This window comes from Acinonyx jubatus, chromosome B1 (genome assembly GCF_027475565.1).
Source record: "Acinonyx jubatus isolate Ajub_Pintada_27869175 chromosome B1, VMU_Ajub_asm_v1.0, whole genome shotgun sequence".
Classification (NCBI taxonomy): Eukaryota; Metazoa; Chordata; class Mammalia; order Carnivora; family Felidae; genus Acinonyx; species Acinonyx jubatus.
In genome coordinates this window covers 528,015-555,059 of record NC_069382.1, presented here as the reverse complement: position 1 = coordinate 555,059, position 27,045 = coordinate 528,015, and the positions used below count along the sequence as shown (strand labels likewise).

Here is a 27,045-nt window from a genome sequence, read left to right as displayed (position 1 = left end):
TTTCACATTTTCCATTCCATCGAACAGAGGCATGACGCAGCCCCCTCGCTTGAGGCTTCGTGACGTAGGTGTTACTACCAAACTTGGTGTGGGTGCAGCCACTGCTTCACTGCAAACCCAATTCATTCCAGAAAGTTCTCATTAGTCTTAGCAGTGGAATGGGCTGTCTCCTGACCACACAGGATAAATGCTGCGGGACAGTGGAGCTCGGAATACCAATCCCTGCCTGCTGTGTAGCCTGAACAAAGGAGAATCTGCCAAGCTCACGACTCCCCAAGTGGCGTGGCACTTCTGAAGCAACCACACTGATCAAGATAAGGAAGCCCAACTGTCCAAGAACTAAACATCTCCCAACCTCCTCGCTGCTCAAATCCTCACTGTTGGGGAAACCTGGATTCCTAATCCACATCTCTTTCATGGAGGGTTGCCCCCGACGTGTTAGCCAACAATGGTTATGGGTAAACCGTACCCTCATGTGATGAGACATGAGATACTGTCAGAGAGGTAACGGGCAGCTTGGGCTGTGAGTCACGTACCGCAAGGAACGAACGTGCCGACGTCCGCCAACCTCACAGCGGAAACTGCCTATCACAAAGTAAAGACGGGTTAACTTTAGTGCGGAAAATAGCCACTCATAATAAAATGATGTTTGTGAAGAAGTCACTGCTCAACTAAGATTCCAACCACACAGGATTGAGCACCACCTTGGACTACCTTAACTGCACAGTGTCCAGGGGTCCCACCAAAGACCAGCCATCTGGGGTTCAGACACAAGGGTTCCACGCTGAAGGGAAGCAGACCATAGGACACCTGCCCTCGTTCCACGTGCAGGTCAGAGGCAGCTCCCCATACCGGTGCTGAGAGACGGAGGGGCCACGACACTTGGCGGCCACTCCAGGAGAGGCCGGTAAGCGAGCTGAGTACCAGATGCCGCTGCTGTGCCAACCGTCCACCTCAGTGGTCCGCCGGGCATCTGCCACTCCTCCCCAAGCCAGTCCCGTCCCCCCGCGGGTGCTGGATCCGCACACACGCTCCACAGAGGGAGCACACCGAAGGCAGACGAAGGGTCAAACAGGGGCCCCAAAACAAGAAAAGAGAGAGTGGCTAGTAGCAAAGCTGACGTACCAAAACACAAAAGGGCCTACGGGCGCATTTGGTTGTGCAGGCGCATCCCCATCACGACGTGACACATGCTGCCTGCCTGACGCTCTATTGAGAGCAACACGGAAAATAAGGCAGTTTGCGGAGCTGGTCAAGAGAATTCACTCAGCTCTGCATATCATCGGCCAAAACTATCCCAAGGAGTCGAAACACAAAGAGAAGATGACGTCTGTCTTTCCTGTTTAATCCAGAGAAGGGCGAAGTGTACCATCCGATGTTACTCCTCGTGCTTTTCACACCCAGTTCTGTTAAGGACATCAGCTCCATGACAATGACAAACACCTGAAAATATGTGCATCTTCTTCCGGGTACGCAGCTACAGAATTTCTAAAATAACTAAAAAGCAAAAAGCAAACAACATGACAGCCATGGCTCATCCCAGAGCTGTCCAATTTTTTAACTGTGGCAAAACACACATAAAATTTACCATCTTAACCATTTTTAAGTGCAGAGCTCAGTGGCACTGGGTGCATTCATGGTGCCACACAGCCAACAACACCATCCAGAACATTTTCATCTTCCCAAAATGAAACGCTTTCCCCATTTCAACACTGACTTTAATCAAAAATGTGGAAATGCTTCTATACAACTACTAACACTACAAAAAAAACCCATTCAAGTTCATAAGGAACCTGTATGTCATTAAAATGCAAAGCCAATAAACCATTCCATCTGAGTCTGAAGAAATTTCCAAACAACATCTCCTAAATAATTAAGCAGCTTCAGACATATTGGATCACATTACGTGGTAAAAACCAGAATTCACACATCTTTCAGCTCTGAATGAGCTGACACTTTGAAAGAGTTATAATTTCAGCCGACTTTTCTTTCCTCTCATTCGATACAATTCCTTTCGTTTTCCGCACCTAATGTCATAGCCTTGGGTCTTCAAGAACTGACTTCTATAATGTAAAAATCTTCAAAAGAAAATCCCCTAACAAACGTTCTCAGTATTCAGGTCTTACTGAAGGGGATGCTTTCTGGGTTCTAAAGGCTAGTTCCTTGGATTCTTACAGAAAGCAAATAAAACATCTCAATTTGGCAGAATTTCACAGATTAACTTGAAACTTCTTATGTAACAAATGGTCTAAAAATACAGAAATCTCATTTCAACACTTAAAATCCAGTTAGATTCCCAGAGAATGGTACTTAGCCTTTAGCGAATTTTATCATTATTTTTTGATGTGGCTCAGAATCAGAGACTCGCCTGGAAGACAGAAAGTAATGTGCAAGAATTAATCACTCCTTCTTTAACTTGTGTGCCACTCACTATTGTTGACGGACACAGTTTGCAAAAATCTTTGTTCCTTCACGTGGGACCTGTTCGTATATTTTTGTTACTAACCAAGACTTCTGAAATATAAAAAGAGGCTCAAAAAATACGTAGCCACATTCCGGACAAACTCCCCTGTAAGTAAGTGTGCTCTAAGTCACAACCAGGGTATATCCAAATGGGTGATAACAAAACAGGGACCACTCTATGGACTGTTTTTGAAAAATAATACAGGTGGTGATACAGTCTGTCCATGATCATAAGTAAAAAAATAAATAAAGATCCTATTTTCCCCAAATACTCGGTGTTTTTCACTGGAATGCATAATATAAAACAGTAACTCATTGATCACTTAAGAATGAGACTCCAAAACCATACTAGCTGGTTAATATGCTGTTAGAGTATATCCCAACACGTTAAATTCTTCTGACTCTCAGAGAGTCCGTTATGGCTCATTTTGTTAAAGCTGTAAACCCTAAGGGGACGGCAGCGTGCCTCCATTCCGCACCCAGCACCAGCACCCTGGGAGGCAGACATATCTGACGGGACACAGCTTATCCCAGGAAGGAGCAAATTCTCACAGAACTAGCCCTGGGAGGAAAGACAGAGCATTCTGTATCTTATCCTCAGGTCCTGCAATTTCTTTGATGAAAATGCTCTAAATCAGAAACCCCACCGGGGAGACTAATTAAGACAAAGACCCATAGGACAACACACTCCGTCATGTGATCTTCATGTTTGTTCCTGAACTTTAAAACTATTAATAAAGTTCCAAAGGTTTCTTTTCAGGATATTCCCCCCCTCCATCATGTTTCCTAAGAGTAATACAAACCACCTCATTTACAACCTCCAGACGCCAAATCTGTGAGAAATCACACAACACACAATCTCCCACGGCAAGACACCCAAACTTTGTTTTCTCATTGAGACCCTCAAGGCTTTAAGAACAGAACACCTGGCCAGTTCCTAGCCTGGCTGCAGTAACGCCCGGACAGCAGACTGACCACAAACACGTTCTGTGCCTGCCGGTCCTGGCGTTCTTTCTTAGTAAGTACAACCAACAAAATAAACCACTTTGAAACTCAGATATTCAACTTTAAAAGACAACCAGTTTCCCTTAAAGGCCTAAGACAACAATCATCTAAATATATTTACTCTGTCAAAGAGAAACAGATCTCCGAGCTCAGGCTGTAACTCACCGCAAAACTGAACAATCCAGTTTTTCGCTTGTTTCAGTCAATATACAATCTTGCACTAAACAACAGCTAAAAACACAAGGTGTCTAAATTATGCAATCATATTTCTCAAATTTTCCACCGAGAGAAAACCCGTCAGCTCACATCAGAAGAACAAAATATATTTACCTGTATTCCTGTCTGGTAAGATACAGCAATGCTTCTGCAGAATGCCAGGCAAAACCTGTTTCAAAACATACAAATAAGATACATCTGGTTATCACTCAGGTGGAGAAAGGTGTCTCATTAACTGTAGCAGTGTTTCTCTAATAAGGTCGCTCCGTGTCGCACAGGGTCATCACGCCCAGAACGATCTGACAAATTAAACAATTCAGGAAAATTTTGATGACACACATTCTGCATCAAAAAGGTTAATCAGGTAGGTGTGCTGATTATATATGCTGTTCCAGAATGGTAATGCAGTTCTATTTCATGGATGCCCCTAATGGGTCCTGAGAGGATCTTGAAAGCTGCACTCAAGGGACTCCTACAATAAGGCAAATGGGCCCACCAATTTTTGTGATGGCTTTTAAAATATTAGATGCAATTAGAGCCTGAAAGTGGAGAACCATACAGCGGCAGTATATGGAGCCTGTCTTGTGGGATCCAGGCACAGATGCTTTCATCTCGGATGAGTCACAAAGAGGAATGTGGCAGAAAAGGCTCTATTTACAGTCATGGTTTGGTCGTAAATGATGAAGGAAGTATCTTATTTGATAAGTGAAGGGAAGGTGAAAATAACAGAAAATAGCTTTCTCCCCAGAAAACAGCAGTGTAAGGCGACGGCAAAGCACAGACTGAAAGAAGCTGCACTGAAGAGACCATGTGGGGATTTACGATTCTGCGTTCTAACTCAATCACAGTAAAAGCTGGACTTCCATCCTGAGTTTTCCACCGATGAAGCTGCAACCATTCCTCAACCCTCTGTGATTACACCCATCCAAGACTCTCAGCCCAGAAGCAGGCATTACTTATCTCGGAGCAATTACTTAGTGAAGAGAGAGGGAGAGGCGGGGAGGGGGGAGAGGGAGAGAGGGAGGGAGGGAGGGAGGGAGAAGCAGGGCGGGTGGGGGGGGAGAGTTAGGCAGAGAGGGAGGGGGAGAGGCAGGGAGAGGGAGGGGAGAGGGAGGGGGGAGGGGGAAGGCAGGGAGGGAGGAGAGGCAGGGAGGGGGTGAGAGGGAGGGAGAGGCAGGGAGGGGGGAGAGGGAGGGAGGGGGGGGAGAAGCAGGGCAGGTGGGGGGGGAAAGTTAGGCAGAGAGGGAGGGGGAGAGGGAGGGGGAGAGGAAGGGAGAGGGAGGGGGAGGGGGAAGGCAGGGAGGGGGGAGAGGGAGGGAGAGGGAGGAGAGGCAGGGAGAGAGGGAAGAGGGGAGAAGCAGGGAGAGGCAGGCGCACCGAGCCCAGGGTCTGCCCTTGATCGCCTTGCGATCCAGTCAAGCGCACAGCCTGTTGTAATAGGTGGAACGAACAGTCACGGAAGCTTCGCTCTGAAAGAGCATCGGCCTTCTCTTCCATGCTGCCTGCCATCCCTCCACACCAGGGAAGGAATAATTCACGCCCAAGTATCACCAGCTGCAGACAAAATGGTATTCCCAATTTCCAAGTCTAAACAAACCTAAGAGACACCACAAGTCTGTGGTTCTAGGCAGTGCAGGAACCAGTGGGAAAGACCGCAGTGGTGACAAGGGCTTCCTCAGAATCCGTGATTCCCGCCTGGGGTGGGGTTGGGGGGCTGCACGCTCCACAGGGACTGTCCACAGACAGGAAGACCCCCTTCCAGGCCCCGATACGCCACGGCAATCACACCCCACTGGGGTCCATCCTGTGGCATCTGTGTCAGGGAAGAAAGACCTCGAGAGCCACACAGATGTCCACAAACACACGTCAGCTTATTAGACGAGTGATTCGAAAAGCAAGCCACAGGAACTCCCATGCATAGCACCCACACACACGACTAAGCCTCAATAGGCCTCTGCACCCGACCCCGCCATTCTCCCCATCCCAGCCCCCACCCTAGACGCCGCCCCACGCGGCCACCAACGGGCATGGCCCCTTGCTCATTCCAGGGTCCCTCCGAGGCAGTGCTCAGCCCACCCTGGCCACCGCGGTCTCTGTGAACAAGCCGTGTGGCTCTTCTCACGTGACCCCAAGCAAGAGAACAACACATGGGTCCAGAGAAATCACAAGCAGCCATAGAACCCACTTGTGACTTTCCTGAGGGCAGACCATTTGAGTTCAAAAATAGCACCCATCCCTAATCTCGACAAGCTCCTCCTCGCTATGGCCACAGGTGAGACACCAGTGCTCGATCCCGGCAGGTGCCACAGCCTCACGTCTCTCCCTCGCCACCAGCTCGGGCTGGGCCGGGGACCCCACAGGAGCCTCGCTCCCTCCCTGAAGCCTCCGCAAAAAACAGCAGAAGGGAATGAAATCACCCTGCCTGCCCAACGGCACTTGTAAAGGCTCAATGCCACTAACCTGCCTGTTGCAGGAGAGCATTTACTGAGAATACCTGGGGGACACCGTGCTCTGCACCCCACAGAACACATCCACGGGCACCTGCCCACATAATCACGAGCATGACACCCACAGCACGTGCTCTTGGAAACCGCTGCTGCCTACGTCCTCTGCGTCCTGTGTCCAGAGTCTTCCAACTGACAATCCATTCCCCAAATGTCAAGTTCAAGCTTTCACTCCTCCCTGCATCCTGACTCCTGGTGGGGCCAACCTGAGCAGGGTTTACCTAAGGCGTCAGGTCAAGAGAGCCAGAGCCTCAGATCCAGTGCTGCTGACCCAATACGGCGCTGACTGGCCACACGGGCAAAGTTAAGTGAAAACATAAGTGAAGTCAATTAAAATTCGGAATTCTGGTCCTCGGTCGCACTGTCCACATTTCAAGTGCAAGCGTGGCTGTGGCCGCCGTATTGAATGGCGCAGACCTCAAATATGTGCATCATCTTTCAGAAGAAAACAAGGTCTGGAGGCGACATCCTGTGTCAACTACATTCATATCTAAAAATAAAATTTCTCAGGGGTGCTGTTTTGTCCTCGCCCCTTCTCCCTCCATCCAGGCAGAAGCCTCTCCATCCCCGTGTGGTCACGAGAAGCTGGATGTGGACTCAACGAGCCACGTGAGCTGGAGGCCCTCACAGCCTTACTTCCTACGGCCCAGGTAACGAGCTAGTGCCCTTTACATCTGCAAACTAACACCGCGCAGCGCAATGTGCTCCACGGGGCACGTGAGCCTCAGACACGTTCTGCAGCGCGGGGAGCACAGGGTACACCAAGCTGCTCAGGCCCCTCTTCCCGGCCAATAACTGTTAGCCAAGAGCTGCAGGCAGATCCCGACAAGAAGCCGTGTCCGTGGCTCTCACGAAATGAGACAGCCAGGCTCCCGCTTCCCAGCCAGGACCACGGATCTGCACACAGATCTGCACACGGCCCCCCGCGTCACAGCCAGGACCACGGATTTGCACACGGATTTACATGTGGCCCCCGCTTCCCAGCCAGGACCACGGATCTGCACACAGATCTGCACACAGCCCCCGCATCACTGCCAGGCCCGTGGATCTGCACATGTCTGACAGGCTTTCTCTCCTATGCCTCCCTCCCAAGGGGAGCTGAGCAGCAGTGACCAGCTTGGGCAGCTGCTGCAGGGCACACGGCCACACAGAGGCTGGCCCCCGGCCCCACACTTGCCCTGGGGCCCGGCACACCTCCTGTGTGCTCAGTCGAGCCCTGTGCCCGTGGCGGCCCCTCACAGCAGCTGGCCAGGGAGGCGGCTGCCGCACATGCACCATGCCCATCAGCTCGCATCTCCAAAGAAAACATGTTCAGGGCGGCTGTGGGGATGAGGGGAGTTTGCACGCACTCCCACACTGGAGGGTGGACTGGAAGAGGGGGATTCACAGACGGAGACGTCCCTATTCCTAGTGATACAGGCCACTGTTACACCCTCAGGGCACACGCACGTGCACAGGGCAAGCCTCAGCCACCGGCAGCCTCGGTGGTCACATGTTGAGTGGGGCAGGGGTGCGTCATCACACTCTGCCTGCATCAGCGCGATGCAGGGGGCTGTAAGCACAGCCCCCCCCCCACCCCGCCCCACCAGCCCTGCACTCACCCATGTTTCCGGGCTGGAGAAGGAGCTCGGGAAGCCTGTGCACACGCAGCACCTGCCATCCGCGATGCTATGCCGAGCTCCTGGAATGTGTGCAGGCAGACGGTATGTAGGGGGTGCCCACCACACCACGAGGAGGGGCAAGGGCACTTTGGGAGGCGATGGACACCTTCACGGCCTTGACTGTGGGGACGGTGTGTGTCCACATCCCAGTGCCTCAAACTGGAGTTTTTGTGTGTCAATTATACCACAACAAAGCTCTGGAAAAAGATTTTGTTCCCAATCTTCAATAAATCTCTCCTATGCCTTTAAACACACAGGTGCACAGACACACCCAGAATCTACACTTCTACTGAGCTCCCAAGCGACACTGATGCTCCCTGGACAGGAAACACACTCGGCGAACTGAACCAGCCCAGCATGCAGCTTATGCTGTGTAAACACAGCAACACCATCAATTAACCTGTCCCTTCGACGCACACAGACATGACTTTAAGTCGGCAGAGTGGCTGAGATAAAAACTCACACACAAGAACCGAGTGTCTGGGCACGTACGGAAAGGATTTCAACAGGAGCCTGACAGATAAGGAGCAGAAAGGGGCATCTGGGGGGGGGGGGGGGGCTCAGTCGGTTAAGCATCTGACTCGTGATCTCAGCTCACATCAAGATCTCACAGTTTGTGGGTTCGAGCCCTGCACTGGGCTCCATGCTGACAGCTCAGATTCTTGGGATTCTCTCCCTCTCTCTCAAAATTAACAAATAAACTTAAAATAAAAAAAGATAAGGAGCAGAAAGAGGAGAGCCATAAATCTAGGGTCTGACTGTCCAAGAGTTCTCGGCAAGGACTCAGCACCAGAAGTGTGGGGCTCAGAAGCACATTGTGTCTCCAGGGAGGGCACAAGCAGCCACGCCGGAGTGTGTCGTGCCCAGGCCCCCCTCCCATACCCAGAGACATGAACCAGAGGGAGCACAAGCACACAGGTGCTGGGGAGCAGTCCCGGGGCTGCACAGAAGCGAGACACAAAGCTGGCACGCCCAACGGTTCTGCCTCCCAACTGCTTCACCTTCTTCTAGAAGGAGAACCCTGGCCTGTCACCTGCCCCACCCCCGTCCTCCCCAAGCAGGAGACCAGAATATTCTCCTCTGAAAAATGAAAAAGGCCAAGAGAAAATACTTCCTATTAACGTAGGCTTTCCAATTAAAACTGGCTTGCACCAGATCTGTGTGGAAAATTCCACCAGCCAATAAGCCCCATCTACTCACCAAAAACCAACTCCACATAAATGTTTAATGTCTTGCACTTAATGAAAACTCACAGTTGAGGATTGTCATGCATTTAAAGAACCCCCCCACTCTGACAGTGACTAAGAAAAACAAAATCAGAGGAAACAGAAGCATTACCAAAACAAGAGAACATTTTAAGATAATGATGATTAACATTGCAGAAAGACGGAGGAGAGATTTTGTCCGTGACCCAAGAACAGGATGCTATTCTTATAAAAGGGAAATCTACAGAACAAGAAACAGCTTTTGGAAATTTAAAAAGAAAACAAAAATGAATATAAAATTTTAAAAAGTAGTTAAAAAAACAAATTCAAGGAAGTCTCCCAGAAGGTTTAGAGAAAAATTATATAAAGAGGGGAAAAAAGGAGAGAACAGAGGTTATGTGGCCATCCCGGGGGCACACCATTCTGGCCAGTGGGAGGTCCAGGATGAAAGGCCACGAAACAACACACAGCATCACACAGACGGTCATGATCCACAGGTCTGAACGACGTAATTTCGGACTCAACAGGCCCACTGAGCTCCTGGCACAGCCAGCACAACGTGACGAGCCTAAGATTCACCATCATGAAAATCCAGAACAAACAGTCCCAAACTCAACCAAAATACTAAATACTGGAAGCTGGAATATGCAGAAACGGTGTTTTAGAAATTCCAAGGGAGAAACAGAAGACACCATGAGACAAGCAAGGCATCAAATGGGTCACTTTCTAAAATGACCCCACAAGACCTGTGGCAGGAGCAGACAGCCCGAGAGGCCACCCCCCCACCCCCCCACCCCCGGGGAGGCAAGGGCCACACTCAGGTGGAGGGTCCCCACGTGACACCCGGCCATGGCCCCAGGGAAGGAGGGAGTGCGGAGGACAGATGCGGGCTGAACACACAGGAAAGAAGGATAAAAATGTTAAGACAGTAAAGAATAAGGCAATTAACAAACAATAAAAGACGTTACCAAAAAAAGAGGTGTGATCCTATAAACTGAATGTGATAGAAGTACTGACCATCGATTTACCCAAAAATCAGGACATAAGGGACACTGAGCACAGGGGGAGGGGCCGGAGAGGCCCCGTCTTCCACACACGCCAGCGGGGCACTGGGAGGGGACAGGGGTCTCCAGGCAGCAGGACAGGGCGGGGCCGCTCTTCACACACCTCCTAAAACCACTTCACTTTTTATAGTGTGTACATGTAGGATTCACATAATTAAAATTAACTCACATAAAATAATGTACGGCCAGTCTGCACAATGATTTTTACAATTATAGGAAGGCAGTATTAAATTGTCCTGAAGGATGTTTATTCATTTAATGTTTATTTATTTTGAGAGAGAGAGAGAGAGACAGAGAGAGACAGAGAGAGAGAGAGAGAGACAGAGAGAGAGAGAGAGAGAGAGAGAGAGAATAAGTGGGGGAGGGGCAGAGACAGGGAGAGAGAGAATCCTAAGCAGGCTCCACACTGTCAGCACAGAGCCCAACCTGGGGCTCAAACTCACAAACCGTAAGATCATGCGTGACCTGAGCCGAAATCAAGAGGTGGACGCTCAACCAACTGAGCCACCCAAGCGCCTGCCCCCATCCTTAAGGGCATTCAAAATGACAAAAATGAGCAAAACACCTATTTGGAATTAAAGTGCTTCCACACATTTTTATAGCTTCTCATTATAAGTCAGACACACCTGAACTCAGTCGTTACCTCATACAAAACCCACATCCAGCAAACCCGGATAAGGCAAACGCTAGGAGCAAGAACAAAACATGAGCACAGTCTGGCCCAATCCAGAGTCACTTCAGGAAAAAATGTTTACGAAGGGCTGTAAGAGAAGGACTCAGGTCAAGTGCTTCTATTTAAACACCAGTCATCAAGGCAGCATGGTATCAGCCAAAGAACGGACAGACCAGTGGAACATAAGCACAGACAACTCTTCTCTGGCAAAGGGACCCCAGCAACACAGCGGAGCAGACGGATGGTCTTCACAACAAAGGCGTCCACGTGCAAAATGATGAATCCAGACACAGAACTTGCAGCCTTCACAAAAAACAGCGTGAAGTAGATCACAGGTTAAACGTAAAGGACAAAACTATGAATCCCCTAGTGCATAGCACAGAAGAAAACCCTAGACGCACTTCCTCAGGGAGGCGCCCTTTTAGGTACAACACCCCGGGCACGAGCCATGAAAGAAAGAATTAGTAAGCTGCACCCGATGAAAATTAAAATCTTCTGCTCTGTGAAAAGCACTGTCTAGAGAAGACACAAGTCACAGGCTGGGAGAAAATACCCGCATAAGACACACCTCATAAAGGACTACTATCCAAAATGCGCACAGAACACCCAACGAGAAAACAGACAACTCAAGCCGTGGGCCAAAGACCTTGACTGACAGCAAAGAGGCACGTGAGAAGACACGCCACATCCCGTGGCATCAGGGAAACGCAAATTCAGACAAGGAGACGCCACCCACACCTGTGAGGACAGCCCAAACCCAGAGCACTGAGCACGCCAAGTGCTGGCGAACGAGGACGCGGAGCAACAGAGGCTGTCCCTCTCCCTCTGCAGGGGACGCAGGATGGCTGTTTCTAAGGGACAGGGGGTGGCTGTTTCTTTTCTTTTTTTTTAATTTTTTTTTCAACGTTTATTTATTTTTGGGACAGAGAGAGACAGAGCATGAACGGGGGAGGGGCAGAGAGAGAGGGAGACACAGAATCGGAAACAGGCTCCAGGCTCTGAGCCATCAGCCCAGAGCCCAACGCGGGGCTCGAACTCACGGACCGCGAGATCGTGGCCTGGCTGAAGTCGGAAGTTTAACTGACTGCGCCACCCAGGCGCCCCAGGGGGTGGCTGTTTCTACAGGATGCGGGATGACTGTTTCTAGGGGACCCAGGGTGGCTGTTTCTACAGGACACAGGATGGCTATTTCTAGGGGACAGGGGGTAGCTGTTTCTACAGGATGCGGGATGGCTGTTTCTAGGGGATGCAGGATGGCTTGTTTCTTACAGAACTAACCATACTCTTGACGTACAATTCAGAAATCCTGCTCCTTGATATTTCCCAAAGCAGTTGAAAACTCACGTCCACGCAAATGCCTGTACACAGAAGTTTACAGCAGCTTTATCATAATTGCCCAAACTTGGAAGCCCCTCAGCACATGAATGGATAAAATGGTCCATCCATCCAAACAATACAATATCGTTCAGCATGAAAAAGAGGTGAGATATCCAACCATGAAAGCAGGCAGGAACCTTAATGCACATCCCTCAGGGAAAGAAGCCGATCTGGAAAGACTACTTACTGTGTCATTCCAGCTCCAGGACGTCCTGGAAAACGCAAAACTACGGACACAGTGAGAAGATGAGAGGCTGGCTGCCAGGGGTCGTGGGAGGAGGGAGGACGAACAGGTGGAGCACAGAGGGGCTTGGGGCAGTGAGACTAGGCTGGGTGACCCCGTAAGGACGGACACAAGTTATCGCACATTTCCGCAAACCCACAGGATGCATGACACCAAGAGGGACCCCGGTGTAGACTGTGGACTCCGGGCGACGGCGACATCATTAGGTTGACAAATGCACCGTCTGGTGAGGGTGCTGGGGGAGGGGAGGGTGGGAGAATGCTCATCGATGCTGGAAACTGGAAACTGGCTTGTATTTCACACAAAATGCAAGCACGTCTGGGGGACCGTAGGGACTTCACCACACAGTGAACATGAGCCTCCTGCAGGTGCCCCACCTGCCCGCTGAGGGTGTGGGGAGGGCAGGCTCTCTGGCTCTGTGCCCACGGCTGGGCCTCCTTGGACCCTCCCTCCCTCCACCAAGGGACTGTTCTGTCGGCAGAACGGCTGTCATCTGTCACACACAGGAGACCCGGGGTGACCGCACGCCTCTCCTGGGAGGCGGGTGCATCTCTGCTGGTAGAAGCATTACCACAGAGCACGGGCCGCACAGACAACAGCCCCCAGAGACACTGCACGTGCAGGGTTCGTGCGTGCACATCATGCTGTGTGCTGGAAAGATGGATGTCAACACAAGGATTAAAACTCAACCCGCCAGACGGCGTTAATAGCCCCTCTTCACTGCTGTGGTGTTCCAAACAACAAAACCGCACTGAACGTTCCTCGCAAACCACAAAGCATCACCTCCGTGGCAACAGACACACAGCTCAGGGCGTCCGTACAAAGTGAGGTCAACGGTCCCCTCCTCTCAGTCGGGTGGCTGGGGCGACAGCTGAGAAACCCATGTGGGGGCTGCCGATGCCGGCCCACAGCAGCCCTCAAACCCTGTCCTGGGAGCTCGTCCAGATGGGCCCTTGCAGGAAGGAGCCCATCACGGTTCTGATGTGAATAAGCAAACCCCGTGACACCACTGGACATGACCATGCAATGAGAACGTCAAAATAAAAAGCCGTGCTCAACGCTGTAGTGCAAGCATCTCACTGAAGCCGAACAAGGTTCTGCCTGTGATTTCAGGGGGAAAGAGGGAAAACCCCAAAGTCACCTAGCTGCAGGGACCTCTCGCTGAAATGGCACTGGATGGGCAGAGGCCACATGACCAGAACCACTGGCGGGTCAAGTTCCACACGGCTGTCCTCATCGGTGATCTGCCGCACTGGCACCTAACACCCTGGAGATGGAGAGGCCACGACTCCAAGCCCAACATCACACCCAAGTGAGGCAACGGGGGAACCACACACTGCAGCTGGTGAGCTCCCCACCGCCGCCAGCTCAGGGGGCCTGCGGGGCATCCAGCACATCCACAAACTGAGGGGCGATGTTCGAGGCCGAAAACCACGTACTGAGCGAGCTGTGAGGAGTGTTTCCAACGATAACAACCGCTTCTGAGTGCACGACGTAGGTCACTGCCCAGCCTTACAAGAGCTGTTCTTTGAAACAGGCCAGCAGGGAGCCAGCCTCTGCACCCTCAGCAAACGGCCAGCTGAGAGGCACACGTCAGCACACCCCCCACGTTCGAAAACGAGAGCGAGTAGAGCACCAGGCTTACAGGACGGCTGTGGTCAGAAACGCCGTCTTTGCTCCTCGACGCCCTCAAACCCCTTCCTCCGGGTGATCACGGCCGTCAGACCGCACGCACGGCCCACCGTGTGCCCCCCGGCTGGAGATGCCCACCCCGCTGGCTCCGTGCCGGCCACGGTTAACTTCGTGCGTCCCGAGGCGTCCCTGACCGGCCTCAGGGTGCCGAGACGAAACCCCGTTTCTGGGCGCGTCTGAGGGTTTCCAGAGCACAGACCACCTGCACCGGCAGACCCGGCACCAGACCGGCAGCGTGGCGTTATAGTTCGGTCCCCTCGGGGCCTGAGCAGGACCAAAGGGGAGGAGGAAGGAGCTGCCCCCGCTTCTCCGCCTCAGGGCCGGAGCCGGCACCACAGTGTGCCTGCTGCCCTCACCCTGGGAGATGAGCCGGCAGCTGCCTGGTTCTCGGAGCCCCTGGGCCTCCAGCCTGCGGACGCAGCCTCCGTAATGCGCGAGCCACTTCCTCACGACAAACATCCTGCCACAGAGACACAGAGAGGGGGACAGACGGACACACCCGTGAGCCCTGTGGCTCTGTGGCCCTGGAGCACCCTGGCTGAAGCCAGAGACCAGCACCAGCCTCCTCGGCATCTGGAGGCCCAGAGCAGGGGTCCTCGGCCACGAAGCCTGGCGCAAACCTCCCGCGGGGCAGCCCGCGGAGACAGGAGATCGTAGGGCCCTGGAGTGGGCCCAGCCCCTGCGTGCCGTCAACACCAGCAGGTGACCATGGGAGCACCGGGGTGAGGGACCGCCCCGGCGGTTCTCGGAGAGGTTTTCCTCAACCAAAGATCTCGTGCTCCACCCCCGTGTCTGCACAGCCCAGCCCGGCTCGCAGCGCAGTGGGGCTGTGCGCAGGGGGCTCTGGCGACTGCCCGGGACCACCCTGTGAGGACATCCTCTCGGGCTCTCCCCGTGACGGACGGGGACACAGGGGAGGGGCCAAGCCACCACGACAGGGGTGTGTGCTCTTGAGCATGTGTGGCTTCCAAATTGTTCCCCAATTCTCACTGGGCGACACTGAGCATCTGCCAGAGTAATGCCAGCTCCTGAGTCCTCATTACTGTGGGGCGGGGCTCCCCCCCGGGGAGAAGGACGGGGTCCCAGTTACTGTGGGCTGGGGGCCCCCCAGGGGGAAGGATGGGGTCCTAGTTACTGTGGTGTGGGGGCCCCTGGGAAGGACGAGGGGTAGGGGCAACCTGGGAAGGATGGGGTCCTAGTTACTGTGGGGCGGGGCCCCCCCAGGGAGAAGGATGGGGTCCCAGTTACTATGGGGTGGGAGCCCCTGGGAAGGACGAGGGGTGAGGGCCTCCTGGGGAAGATGGGGTCCCAGTTACTGTGGTCTGGGGGTCCCCCGGAGGGAAGGATGGGGTCCTAGTTACTGTGGTCTGGGGGCCCCCCGGAGGGAAGGATGTGGTCCTAGTTACTGTGGTCTGGGGGCCCCCCGGAGGGAAGGACGGGGTCCTAGTTACTGTCGGGTGGGGTCCCCCAGGGGGAAGGACGGGGGTCCTAGTTACTGTGGTCTGGGGGCCCGCCGGAGGGAAGGATGGGGTCCTAGTTACTGTGGTCTGGGGGCCCCCCGGAGGGAAGGACGGGGTCCCACTTACTGTGGGGTGGGGACCCCCCGGGAAGGACAGGGTCCCACTTACTGTGGGGTGGGGACCCCCCAGGAAGGACCTGGTGCAGGGGAGAGGCCCTGTTATGGGAACAGGCAGGCAGGGCAGCCATGTGGAGGGTAGAAGCAGTGAGACAGGGTGTCAGCGTCAAGCCCTAAAGCCAGGGAAGCCAATGGACTTACATTCTGCTCAACAAGAAAGTCGGGGGGGGGGGGACCGGAGGGCTGGCCCCACACTGGGAGAGACCCTCACCAACCACCCCGGCCCTGCTCTCCCTCAGGCATGCACTCCACTCAAACTTCCAGAAGCTTCCCTCAGTGCTGCTGTCAGGAGAGGCCGACCTCGGGATGGGGGTGCCTCCTCATACCGTTCCCTGAGACCATCCTTGGTCTGCAGTGAGGACCTCGAGCCCCTCATGCTGCCCCTACCCCAACGGCTGGCACAGAACAAACGCCTGTGATCTGGAAAGGTGACCCCACGCTCACAGGGTGTTCACAGGGTTCTGAGGATTTAGAAAACTAAACCCCCTCAGGACAGCCTGCCTTTCGGGTCTCGTGAAGGAGTCAAACACCTCATTTCTGCAAGTCAAACGATATACTTGTATCTTGTAGACGGGGTGGGGTGGGGGGGGGGGGCACGCCTGGAACCAAGAAGTGCCAGCACACACACTGCACAAATTGTACCCGTTACAGACAGAAAAGGACCAAGAAAAGTTGCAGATATTTCCATTCTTATAGAAGAGACCATTTAACTTAATTTTACAGAACAGTTATCTGAGTTTAAAAATAGAAATTGGCATGTAATGAGTTTAGACTGGCTGTTTCACAACGCTGGCCCACAAGCTTGTTAGTCTAAGTTTCAGGAACTATTGATTGACAAAGTTAAGAACTCAGGAACTAATTAGGAGCTTACAGTCCTATGAACAGCTTTGAAAAGGCGTAACAACTTAAATTACGAGAACAAACATCATTTCTCACTTTTTGTAAACAAATCATCGGAAAAGCAAAGAGTGACTTAAATCACAGGTCATCCAGCCTCACCACCAACGGGCTGACCCTCCTGACTGTAGGGTGAGGGGTCCCGGAGACTTCAGTCCACAGAGGTGAAGGGACGTGGGGGCCAGTGACGACCCACAAACACTGGCGCTTTAAAGAGCTCTGTTATTCGCACAGAAACGCTGGTAATTGTGTCAATTGTGTTCTCTGAAAGTTCAAGAACGGTCAACGCCTAACGCTATAAAATAAGCACCTTACCCAACACCCCACTCCTACCACGTGCGCCCCCAGGAGATGTGAGTGGAGCACTGAGGGTCCACGCCAGGACCCCACAGAAATGCTTGGTTCCACGTCACCTGTGAACCTTCCCCTTAACCGAGCCTCCGTCTGAACTCATGCCCTCTGACAGCACAGGAGGGCCCCGCCTTGGCTTCCGGCTCCTTCCCAGTCTCCTGTGCCGAATCCTCGCCTCGCCTCTCAGCTCTGGGTGCCGAGGACACGGCTTTTCTCCATCACCACCCGGGCCCTGGTCCAGAATCCCTGAGCCCTGCACACTCCCCTCCCTGGATCTCAGGGCCACACGTACAACTGCCCACTTGTTACCACTCAGACGTCCAGTGGGATCTCAAAATTAACGTGTACCCCTAACAAACAACCTCCCCGTCCACACGTGACCACATCTCTGCAAATGGTGCCAGCACACTGTCCCCGGCAGGGGCCTCAGACCTCACTTGGAACCCTGCATCAGACTCAGGCAGGGTCTCACGCCCCCCACTCCTGCCCCGGCGGTGCTACCACCGGCCCGATGAGTCCAGCATCCTCCTGACTGGCCTGCCTGCTTCCGCTCTTGTGGCTCCAAAACTGGTCTTCACACACAAACCAGTCTGACCTTCTAAGCCAGTCTGGATGTCATCGTTGGCCCAGAACACTGACGCATCCTCAGAACACTTGGTCCCTAAATGCCCCAAAGCCCCCAGAGCTCTGTGGCAAGAGCTACTGATCTCAGCCCCCTCAAGGGCTCCGGCCGCTCGGGCCCTTTGCTGCTCTCCCACCTGCCAAGCATCCCCCAGGGCCTTTGCCCGTGCTGCCCTCTGCTGGCAAGCTCCCCTCCAGGACGTCCTCACCGATGGCTCCCTCCAGATTCCCTGCGAGGTCCCTCCAGCCTTCTCAAGGTCATTTCTCCGCACCGGCCCCTCTGCTCTCCCCACACCGTGCTCCCTCGTAGTTTACACGGCCTGGTGCTACCTCCTGCTTCTGTGCGCTCTCCCCCTGCCCCGCTAGAGCAGGAGCTCTGTGCAGGCAGGACAGTCTGTCAGGGGGCCGTGCTGTGGCCCCAGGGCCCAGAGCCGGGCTTGACGTGGGCCCTGAGTCAGTGTCTGTTGAGGTACTCGGTACAGTGACACACGCGGGAGCGGTCATCAGCCTCAGACCACTGACCCTAACAAACAGCAGGTGCAGGGGTCTGCGTCTGAGTTGTGGGGTCCCAGGACACCAAGGGCTCCTTTCCCGCTGCTCCCAGCAGGGCCCACGAGGTGGGACTGCCCCCCAGATGAATACAGGGCATGCCAGCTGCAAGCAAACCCGTGGATATCAGGATGCACAAATCCAACAGCACTCACTGTCCGGGCCTCGGGCCACATGCTTGCCTGTCGCGCTCTGATTCCATATCCGTGGCGATCTCAGGAAACCTGACACGATTCCCCCACTTTAGAGTAAACTGAGGAATGGAGATGTCATGGGACTGCTGGCCGTTTCACAGCTCAGATGGACCCTTCCGGCTTCAGAAACAGAACTTCCACCACTGTGGCGTGAGCTGACCTGGTCTGCTGACTGCCTGTCAAATGCCCACTCACAACCGTGGCTTCAGAACCCTGCACAGAACATGCAAATGCCCTGGTTGTGCCGTAGCGGCAAAAAGTCCCCCGGTGCCTGGGTGGCAGACACACAGATGAAGCTCACTGACTGCGTCCATTTCAGGGGGGACACACGGAGACCACTGTCCAGAGCCCACGGCCACGGGGTGGGGGCAAGCAGTCACCCACTGGCTCCTCAGGGTCACCACAAGGAATGCAGCACCTCCACTGGCATCTCTTAGGTACAAAGTGCAGTCCTACGGCCACCCCTGTGATGAGAAGCACATGTGGGCAGGAGGCAAGAATCACTTAGCACTGCAACCACGCCATCCACCACGTCACTGACCACACCATCCCTCGTGCCACCCACCACGCCATTGACCACACCATCCATCATGCCACTCACCATGCCATTGACCACACCATCCACCACACCACCCACCACGTCATTGACCACACCACCCACACCACTGACCACACCATCCATCACACCACCCGCCATGCCATCCACCATGCCATCCACCACATCACCTACCACGCCACTGACCACATCGTCTACCACACCACCCACCACGCCATTGACCACACCATCCATCACACCACCACGCCATCCACCACACCACCCACCACGCCATTGACCACACCATCCATCACACCACCACCATGCCATCCACCACACAACCCACCATGCCATTGACCATGCCACCTACCACGCCACTGACCACAACACCATCCACCATACCACCTACCACACCACTGACCACACCGTCCCTCATGCCACCCACCATACCACTGACCACACCATCCAACACGCCACCCACCACACCATCCACCACGTCACCTACCACGCCACTGACCACATCGTCCACCACACGACCCACCACGCCATTGACCATGCCACCTACCACGCCACTGACCACACCATCCCTCATGCCACCCACCATGCCATTGGCCACGCCACCCACCACACCATTGACCACACCATCCATCACGCCACCCACCACGCCATTGACTACACCATCCACCACACCACCCACCATGCCACCTACCACGCCATCCACCATGCCATCAACTGACAGCCAAATCTCCAGCACAGCAGTCAAGGAAGCTTCAGGGCAGCATTATACACGCAGGTGGGATCCTCTATGACTTAGTACACGATGAGGGGAACCCCACCTTCCAGGAGCGGTGGACCCCCGGGCAGGTGAGGAGGCAGGCCACAACCTGGCCCCTACTGAGGCCCCTGGGGAGGGACGCAGGGGACATGGCGCTGTGTCACTCACAAGCTGTCCCCGAACTGGAGCACCTCGCACAGAGGGGACTCGATACACATTCTCCCCAAAGACAGACAGAAATGAGCGCGGAGACACACACACAGACAGGCGGGCAGGTGCTCAGCCACAACCACGGCGTCCCCCCTTTGAGGGCTGAATCCACCCAGGAGACTCCTGCCGCAGCTCCCCGGGGCCCTGAGGCCACGTCAGCCCGTCCTCGTCCAAGACCGTGGGGCCGTGGCCTCCAGCAGCCCTCTCCTCTCACATTCCTCCTGCTTCTCTGCTGTAGACAAGGGCGCATACTGGTTCCATCCATTTAATTAAATTTAATTAAATTTATTTGCAGCGTAAGAAAATTTGAGTGCACTGAGCACATGTAACTAAGATAAATCACAAATACACGTTCATTTAATCGATCATCTCGGCATGGTTAAGACGCATGAAACAATTCTTCTTCAGGATTATTCCAGTTTTTCTTCCTGTCTACTGAACGGAAAACGACGTTGTGTAGTTGGGAGTCTCTGGAGAAACGCTGCACCTACATAACAGGACACACGCGTGCACGCGTGTGGACACACCTGCGGACACATTTCAGCCCCTCTCTGCACAGGAACACACCTGCTGGCCGCCGTGAGCGCAGCCGTACAGGACCCAAGTCCCTGCTTCCGCCAGGAGGCGTGTACACTTAGTGAAATTCTGGCCCCGGTGGTGGCCCTTTTCTTACCTCTCTGGACCTCCACATGGCTGCGGGACTTTGCATTCCCACCAGCAGGACACAAGGTGCCCCTTTTCCGTGTGCCCTTGCCCGCGTCTGCTGTTCTCTGGGTTCTGACAGCAGCCAGCCTGGCGGCCGTGACACCGCCTGCGGCAGGGCTCGTGAACAAGTGCGCATGCGCTACCACGTGCGGGCGCGGCACTCCCCAGACCACCAGGGGCCCGGGCTCTGCTCTCCACCCCGGGCGGGCGCGATGCTCCCCAGACCTTCTGGCGGCCAGGCTCTCCGGAATGTGCCCTCCCCATACCCACCCCGTGCTGCACCCTCCCCCACGTTTCCGCGGGCCTTCCCGGCTCCTCATGGATGGCAGCCGCGTAGCACCTGGCGTATCATGTGTGGTGGACGCTCCCAGGCTCACAGCAACCGCCACGTGCGCCCTGAATGGTCTTCTTCCAAGGTCAACCCTATGCCTGCTTGCACAAGGGCTCACACGCACAGAGAGGCCCCGTGTGCACCCTGCGCAGGCCTCCCACGCCTGCGTCTGGCATAACAGCAAAGGGCTGCCCTGTGGAAGCTTTCCACCCACGGCCACCCAGGAGCACAGTCATGGGCGAGCGGGGCCGGGCCTGTGGATGCTCTGTCCTGCCCGGGAGCATTGGCCACGGGTGAGCAGAGGGCGCCCGTGGGTTCTCTGTCACGCCCAGGAGCACAGTCACCAGGAAGCAGGGAGCACCCATGGGTTCTCTGTCCCGCCCGGGAGCATGGTCATGGGCAAGCAGGGGGCGCCCGTGGGTTCTCTGTCCCGCCCGGGAGCATGGTCACAGGGAAGCAGGGAGCACCCGTGGGTTCTCTGTCCCGCCCAGGAGCACGGTCACCAGGAAGCAAGGAGCACGTGTGGGTTCTCTGTCCTGCCCGGGAACACGGTCTTGGGCGAGCAGGGGGCACCTGTGAGTTCTCTGTCCTGCAGGCACCAACCAAAGGCAGCACTGGGTATAACCCTGTGCAGCCTGACCTTTTGGACATTCAGTTCCTCAGCCCTACCCAGTGACCTTTCTTCACTTTCCTATTGAAATACTGTTCCAAATTAAGTTTGAATAGAACACCCTCCTTGACTCCTTCATGCCACAAACGCCCCGTTCACCTTCAACTTTCAAAGGTTGTCACCTGCCAGCAGTGCCTCACACCATGCCTGGTGACAGGTGCAGCCCCCGCGGACGGGGTCACGTCCTTCTCACAAATCTGCCCCAGAGCATCTGATGGGAGGAATAAGGCAGACACCCCCATGCCTGCCCCCAGAAGTGCACCACGGGGCCGGTGGGCTGCAGACCCACAGAACCCCAGGTACAACAGTGGGAGAGGGGCAGATGCCAGCAGAGAAGCGTCGGCTTCGAGGGCTCTGCAGAGCTGAACGAACAGCGGGTTTTTAGGCACAAAGTCTGAGGGGACAGGCCGAGCGGTAGGGGCTCCAGAGTCCATGGCAAGGCCGGGGCAGACCCGGTGGAGCAGGCAGGAAAGAGCGGTCACATTCTCACAAGCAGGGGACAGGGTGAGGGGAAGCCCCGAAAACCCGAGACCACAACCACATGTGACCTGGGAACAGGCACCTAGGGAGATAGGGGGTGTTTGCAGGGCGGGAGCGCAGGGAACCACATGTGATCTGGGAACAAGGACCTGGGGAGACGGGGGTGTGGGCAGGGCGGGAGCACAGGGAACCACACGTGGCCTGGGAACAAGGACCAGGGAGATGGGGGGTATGGGCAGGGTGGGAAGGTCCCGCCCGGTCACATCGCTCTGTGCTCTCGGTGTGGAACACACGCCGTGGGCTGAGTGAGGCAGCAAGGTAGGGACAGAGCACAGGACACAGGAACACACATGATCTTAAACAGGGCTGAGTACAGAAATAAGACAGGAAGCGTATTTACCCGAAGAAAAGATAAACACTAATCTGAGAAGATACATGACCCCCTGTTCCCTGCATCATTATTTACAGCAGCCAAGGCGGCTATCCATCCATACGGAGCGTGTCCATCCATCCAGGGTCCATCCGTATACAGTGTCCATCTGTCCGTAGTGTCCATCTGTCCATAGTGTCCATCCATAAATAAGACGTGGTGAAATATATATGCAATGGAATATTAGCCATAAAACAGAATGAAACCTTGCCATTTGCAATGACATGGATGGAGCCAGAGGGTATAATGTTAAGCAAAATAAGTCGGCCAGAGAAAGACAAATACCCCATGATTTCACTCCTAATATGGAATTTAAGAAACAAAACAAGCAAGCAAAGGGGGGAAAAAGGGGGAGACAGAGACAGAGACAGAGAGAGAGGAGCAAGCTGGTAAACAGACTCTTAAGTCCAGAGAACACAGTGCTGGTCACCAGAGGGGAGGTGGCTTGGGGATGGGAAGACAGGTGATGCGGACGAAGGATCACCTGTCGTGATGAGCACCGGGTGTGATGAATCACTATATCTACCTGAAAGTAACAGAAACAGTGTTGGTTAATTATGCTGAAATAAAAACAAAAAAAACCCACAGTTAAGATTTTGAGGTGACTCCTATTTCTAATCTTCAATGAGCCTTGAACTCTATTTTCCAAATACTATTTCCATGGGGAAAAAAGAGAGTTTCAAGGTCAAAGCAGATGAGGGAACACTAAATATCAATCACACGCTCATCTTGGTGACTGACGACAATCAGCATATTAAGGACTCTAAAAAGTCCTACGCAAAAAAGGTCCACCCTGATGTGGGATGTGTGTGAGGTACGTGCTTTTTTGTTTTTTAATTTTTTTTAAACGTTTATTCATTATTGAGAGACAGAGACACAGAGCGTGAGCAGGGGAAGGGTAGAGAGAGAAGGCGACACAGAATCCGAAGCAGGCTCCAGGATCCGAGCTGTCAGCACAGAGCCTGATGCGGGGCTCGAAGTCACAAACTGCGAGATCACGACCTGAGCCAAAGTCAGTCACCCAACCAACTGAGCCACCCAGGTGCCCCGGTACATACTTTGTTATTGGTTAAACTTAGGTAAATTTCCTTAAATGTTTCTATCAGAAACTGTCTCAGGATCACTGGTCTCAATTCCTGCACAGCCGAGTGGTGGACATGGGGTGATGGTCACGGTGACCCAGGCCAGGCCAGCCCCGCCTGGCTCCGGCTCCTGCAGACAGACACGACACCCCACAATGGGTTTGTGAGAGGCAAGCAAGGGGCCCAGGGCGGCTGCAAGGGCACAGCCTTCGGGCCAGGGGAGGGCAATGCCATCAAGGCTCGCCTGACGGTGGGAACAGGGTTCCTGCTCAGACCACAGTCTGGAAAGCTAATTCTTCTACAAAGAGGAACAGAATGAAGCCACCCCATCAGCACGGTCTACACCGCTCACAAAATCAGCTAGTAACACGGCAACACACACGAGACGGGGGTTAAAGAGGGCCGTGCGACACAGCCATACAGTGGCTGACAAGAAGGAGGGGCAGACCCCGGCACCACCATCTACGAAACTCGACTCAAAGCATCACTTCTGAGCAGCTTTTCTTCTACAGACTGAGGCAGAGGCGCTGACAGAAGTCACAGCTGCGAGCCAGGGCGGGGTCACTGAGGAGGGTGGCCGTAGGTAACCAGCGAACCGAAGGAAATCAGTCCTACCGAGTGTCAGTCCATCTGCCGCGGGCAGTGATACTTGGGTTAACTGAAAGTCTAAGTCCACGTAAGTGCACATATGCATACGGGTGTTCAGGTAGGTGTTTCTCACTCAAAATTTTTTTGACTGCCTTCACTAGTTTCTCCATTAAAGAACCATCTCAACCATTCCAGAGAGATGTCTAGACTGCAGGATATTACTTGACTAATGATACCAAGATTTCAGTGCCCAGAATGAGCAAAAAACAGCTCAGTACTTCTCTTAAGTAATACTTACACCACGAGGAGTTTGCATATGGGACGAACTCAAACATTTCTGCTGAATAAACTCAGTCAGGGAAGGGAGGAGGGGGGATGCATAACTTGGGAAATGGGGAACAGAAGAGAAACCAGATACTCTGGTGAAGTATCCTACAACCAGCCAAATTATAGGGGACAAACGTCTCATATAAAACTGAGGGACAAATGAGACTCATGGTCACATTAAGCCCATGTAGACCTATTACCACTGGAGAGAATTTTATAGCTCAAATAAAGATTGTCTATTAATTTTCTGAAAAAGTTAAAATCCCCATTCTAGGTTGTGTAACTTTGCTGAATTGTTTTAAAAAGGACTATTCTACTTTAAAACATGTAGGATTAAATTTATGACCGAAGTCACACCGCATGTAATTTCTGCAAGTTCTTTAGAGCTTTAAAGAGCACCCTGCGAGAGCGTGCCGTGGCACAGGTCCTGCAGACAAAAGCTGGCCATCCAGTTAGAGAGGACATGGTGTGCCGGCCACAAATTAACACCATGCATGCTGTTCTGGAGCAGCATTCAGAGCATCACGGCCACGCTTGAAGAGCCACGTACCCCAGTGTAGGAGGGAGGGGCTTCTCCGAGGAAGCCGGGCCTGTGCTCCAGAGAAGGTGTCCAGATGAGGGAACACTACCCTCGGCAGAGGCCCCTACGTGCAAGTCACCAGCAGGACCGACCACGTCACCAAGACTGTGGAGTGGTCACCACGCACGGAACCCTCTGCTGAGTCTGAATGCTATCCTGGCGTGGCTGACTGAGTCTCACGCAAAACACAGGCAGGTCCGTACCTGCGGAGCACAAATCCGGCAGCAGATCGCAGGAGGAGCTTAGGAAGGAAGGACACTAGAAACGCGGAAACGGGCCAAGAGGACGTGGTAAAATCCCGTCAGAAGGAATGAAAAGAGGGAACAGACCTGATGCAGGAGAGGAGCCAAGAACACAGTGAACAGAAAACCCCCTGGCAGGAAGGACACATCCCCCCCCACCCTCCCAGAGTGAGAGCACAGGAGGAAAACAGAAGAGCAGCCTGGGGACAAGGCACGAAAAGTGTTTCCTTTGACCTCGGTGTTCTTTGTGTGAAATGGAGCATGTTGCTTGCGGACAGTAAATGAGTAAGGAAGTAGGTGGGGAGCCTGAGGAGGGCTGAGACGCGGAGTCCCACCACGGGGAGAGACGGGGTGGGAGAACAGAGGGGCGTCTGGACAGGGCAGAGACGAGAAAGTGCTGGTAACAACATGGGCGCGAAGTGGAGACCGTTGCGGTGGGGGGCGGGGGGGGTGCTGAATTTTCATCAGCAGCATCAGCACAGATATACGGTTTCCTTAGCAGAAATGCTCTCGGGTACTGAGTGGACAAGTTCAGTCATGGAATTAACCCACACTTGGAATCTTGCCAAGGAGAACAATGACAGACCAGGAAGAGAGAGGGTTGAGGAGGGGCAGCCAAAGCCACGGAACAACAGATCCGCAAGGGCCTGTGTCCCTAGGAATGGCCCTGAAGATAAGAGGGGACCGATGGAGGGAGACACCACAGGTGTCCAAGGACTGGGTTCTGTGTCAACAGAGAGCGTCTCCCAACCAAGTCACAGCTGCTCCTGGGGCAGGAGGAGGGCCGCACAGGACAAACTGAAAGTAGAGGACAGAGCACCTGTGTGGGGCAGGCAAGGGCTCACAGGGAAAATCCCAGGCTCCCTGAGGGCACCTCTGGGCACTTGGGTGTCCATCCTGGAGCACAGCCTGACGCCCTGTGAACATTCCAACGACACAACGGCCACCTCCTCAAAGGCTGACGATCATGTAACCAGACTCTGCAAATGACTTCTGGGAGAGTGAGGAGTTCTGCGCCCAGCAGCCAAGGGGGAGACAACCTAGGCTCCCCCAGACGTGTTCCTGTCCCTCAGCGAGTCAACTCATCAAGCCCACGCCGAAACTGACCTACATTCCCTGTGGATCCCACATAAAATGTATTCAGATGGTATCTATGTCACTGTAAAATATTTTAAATTAAATTTTTACACATTCAAGTTCTTTTTAACACATAACCTTGCCAGATTTGGTCAGTAAAGACACAGGAAGCCCCTCAACCTATTTTTTTTTTTTAGCTCTATTGAGGAAGACTGACAAAACTGTATATATTTAAGGGGTACAACGTGAGGATTTCTTATACACCTATACTTGTGAAATGATCACCACAATCCAGTTAATGAACATATCTATCATGTGGCTTAGTTAACTCACATGTGAGCATATGGTGAGAATGTGTAAGATCCACTCTCAGCAAAGCACCCAGTACAAACATGCTCACAGATAATGGAAAACCATGATTGAAGAAATAAAAGAAAGTATGATGTCAACGCTAGAACAGAGAACAAGAATAAAGAGAAAGAAATTTTTTTAGTATATGTGCTGCCGAAGCAAGCATGAGAAAGAAATTTTTTTAATAGAAATTCTGGTGCTAAAAAGTGAAATGACTAAAATAAAAACTTACTCGAAAAGCACAACAGCAGCCCTGAACTGAGAGAAGAAGGAATGAACAAACCTGAAGATCCATCAGTAGAGATGACAC

The 27,045-nt window shown here is 53.5% G+C and overlaps 1 protein-coding gene across 5 annotated transcripts in view; it reads right to left on the bottom strand.

The window, feature by feature from the left end:
* Positions 1–27,045, bottom strand: part of DLGAP2 (DLG associated protein 2) — a 770,542-nt gene that overhangs the window by 585,265 nt on the left and 158,232 nt on the right. For all 5 annotated transcript variants that reach the window (XM_027049960.2, XM_053216207.1, XM_027049964.2 and 2 more), the window contains one exon: positions 3,799–3,853. In XM_027049960.2, coding sequence (XP_026905761.1) covers positions 3,799–3,853 — 55 coding nt within the window. The remainder of the gene's footprint in view (positions 1–3,798; positions 3,854–27,045) is intronic.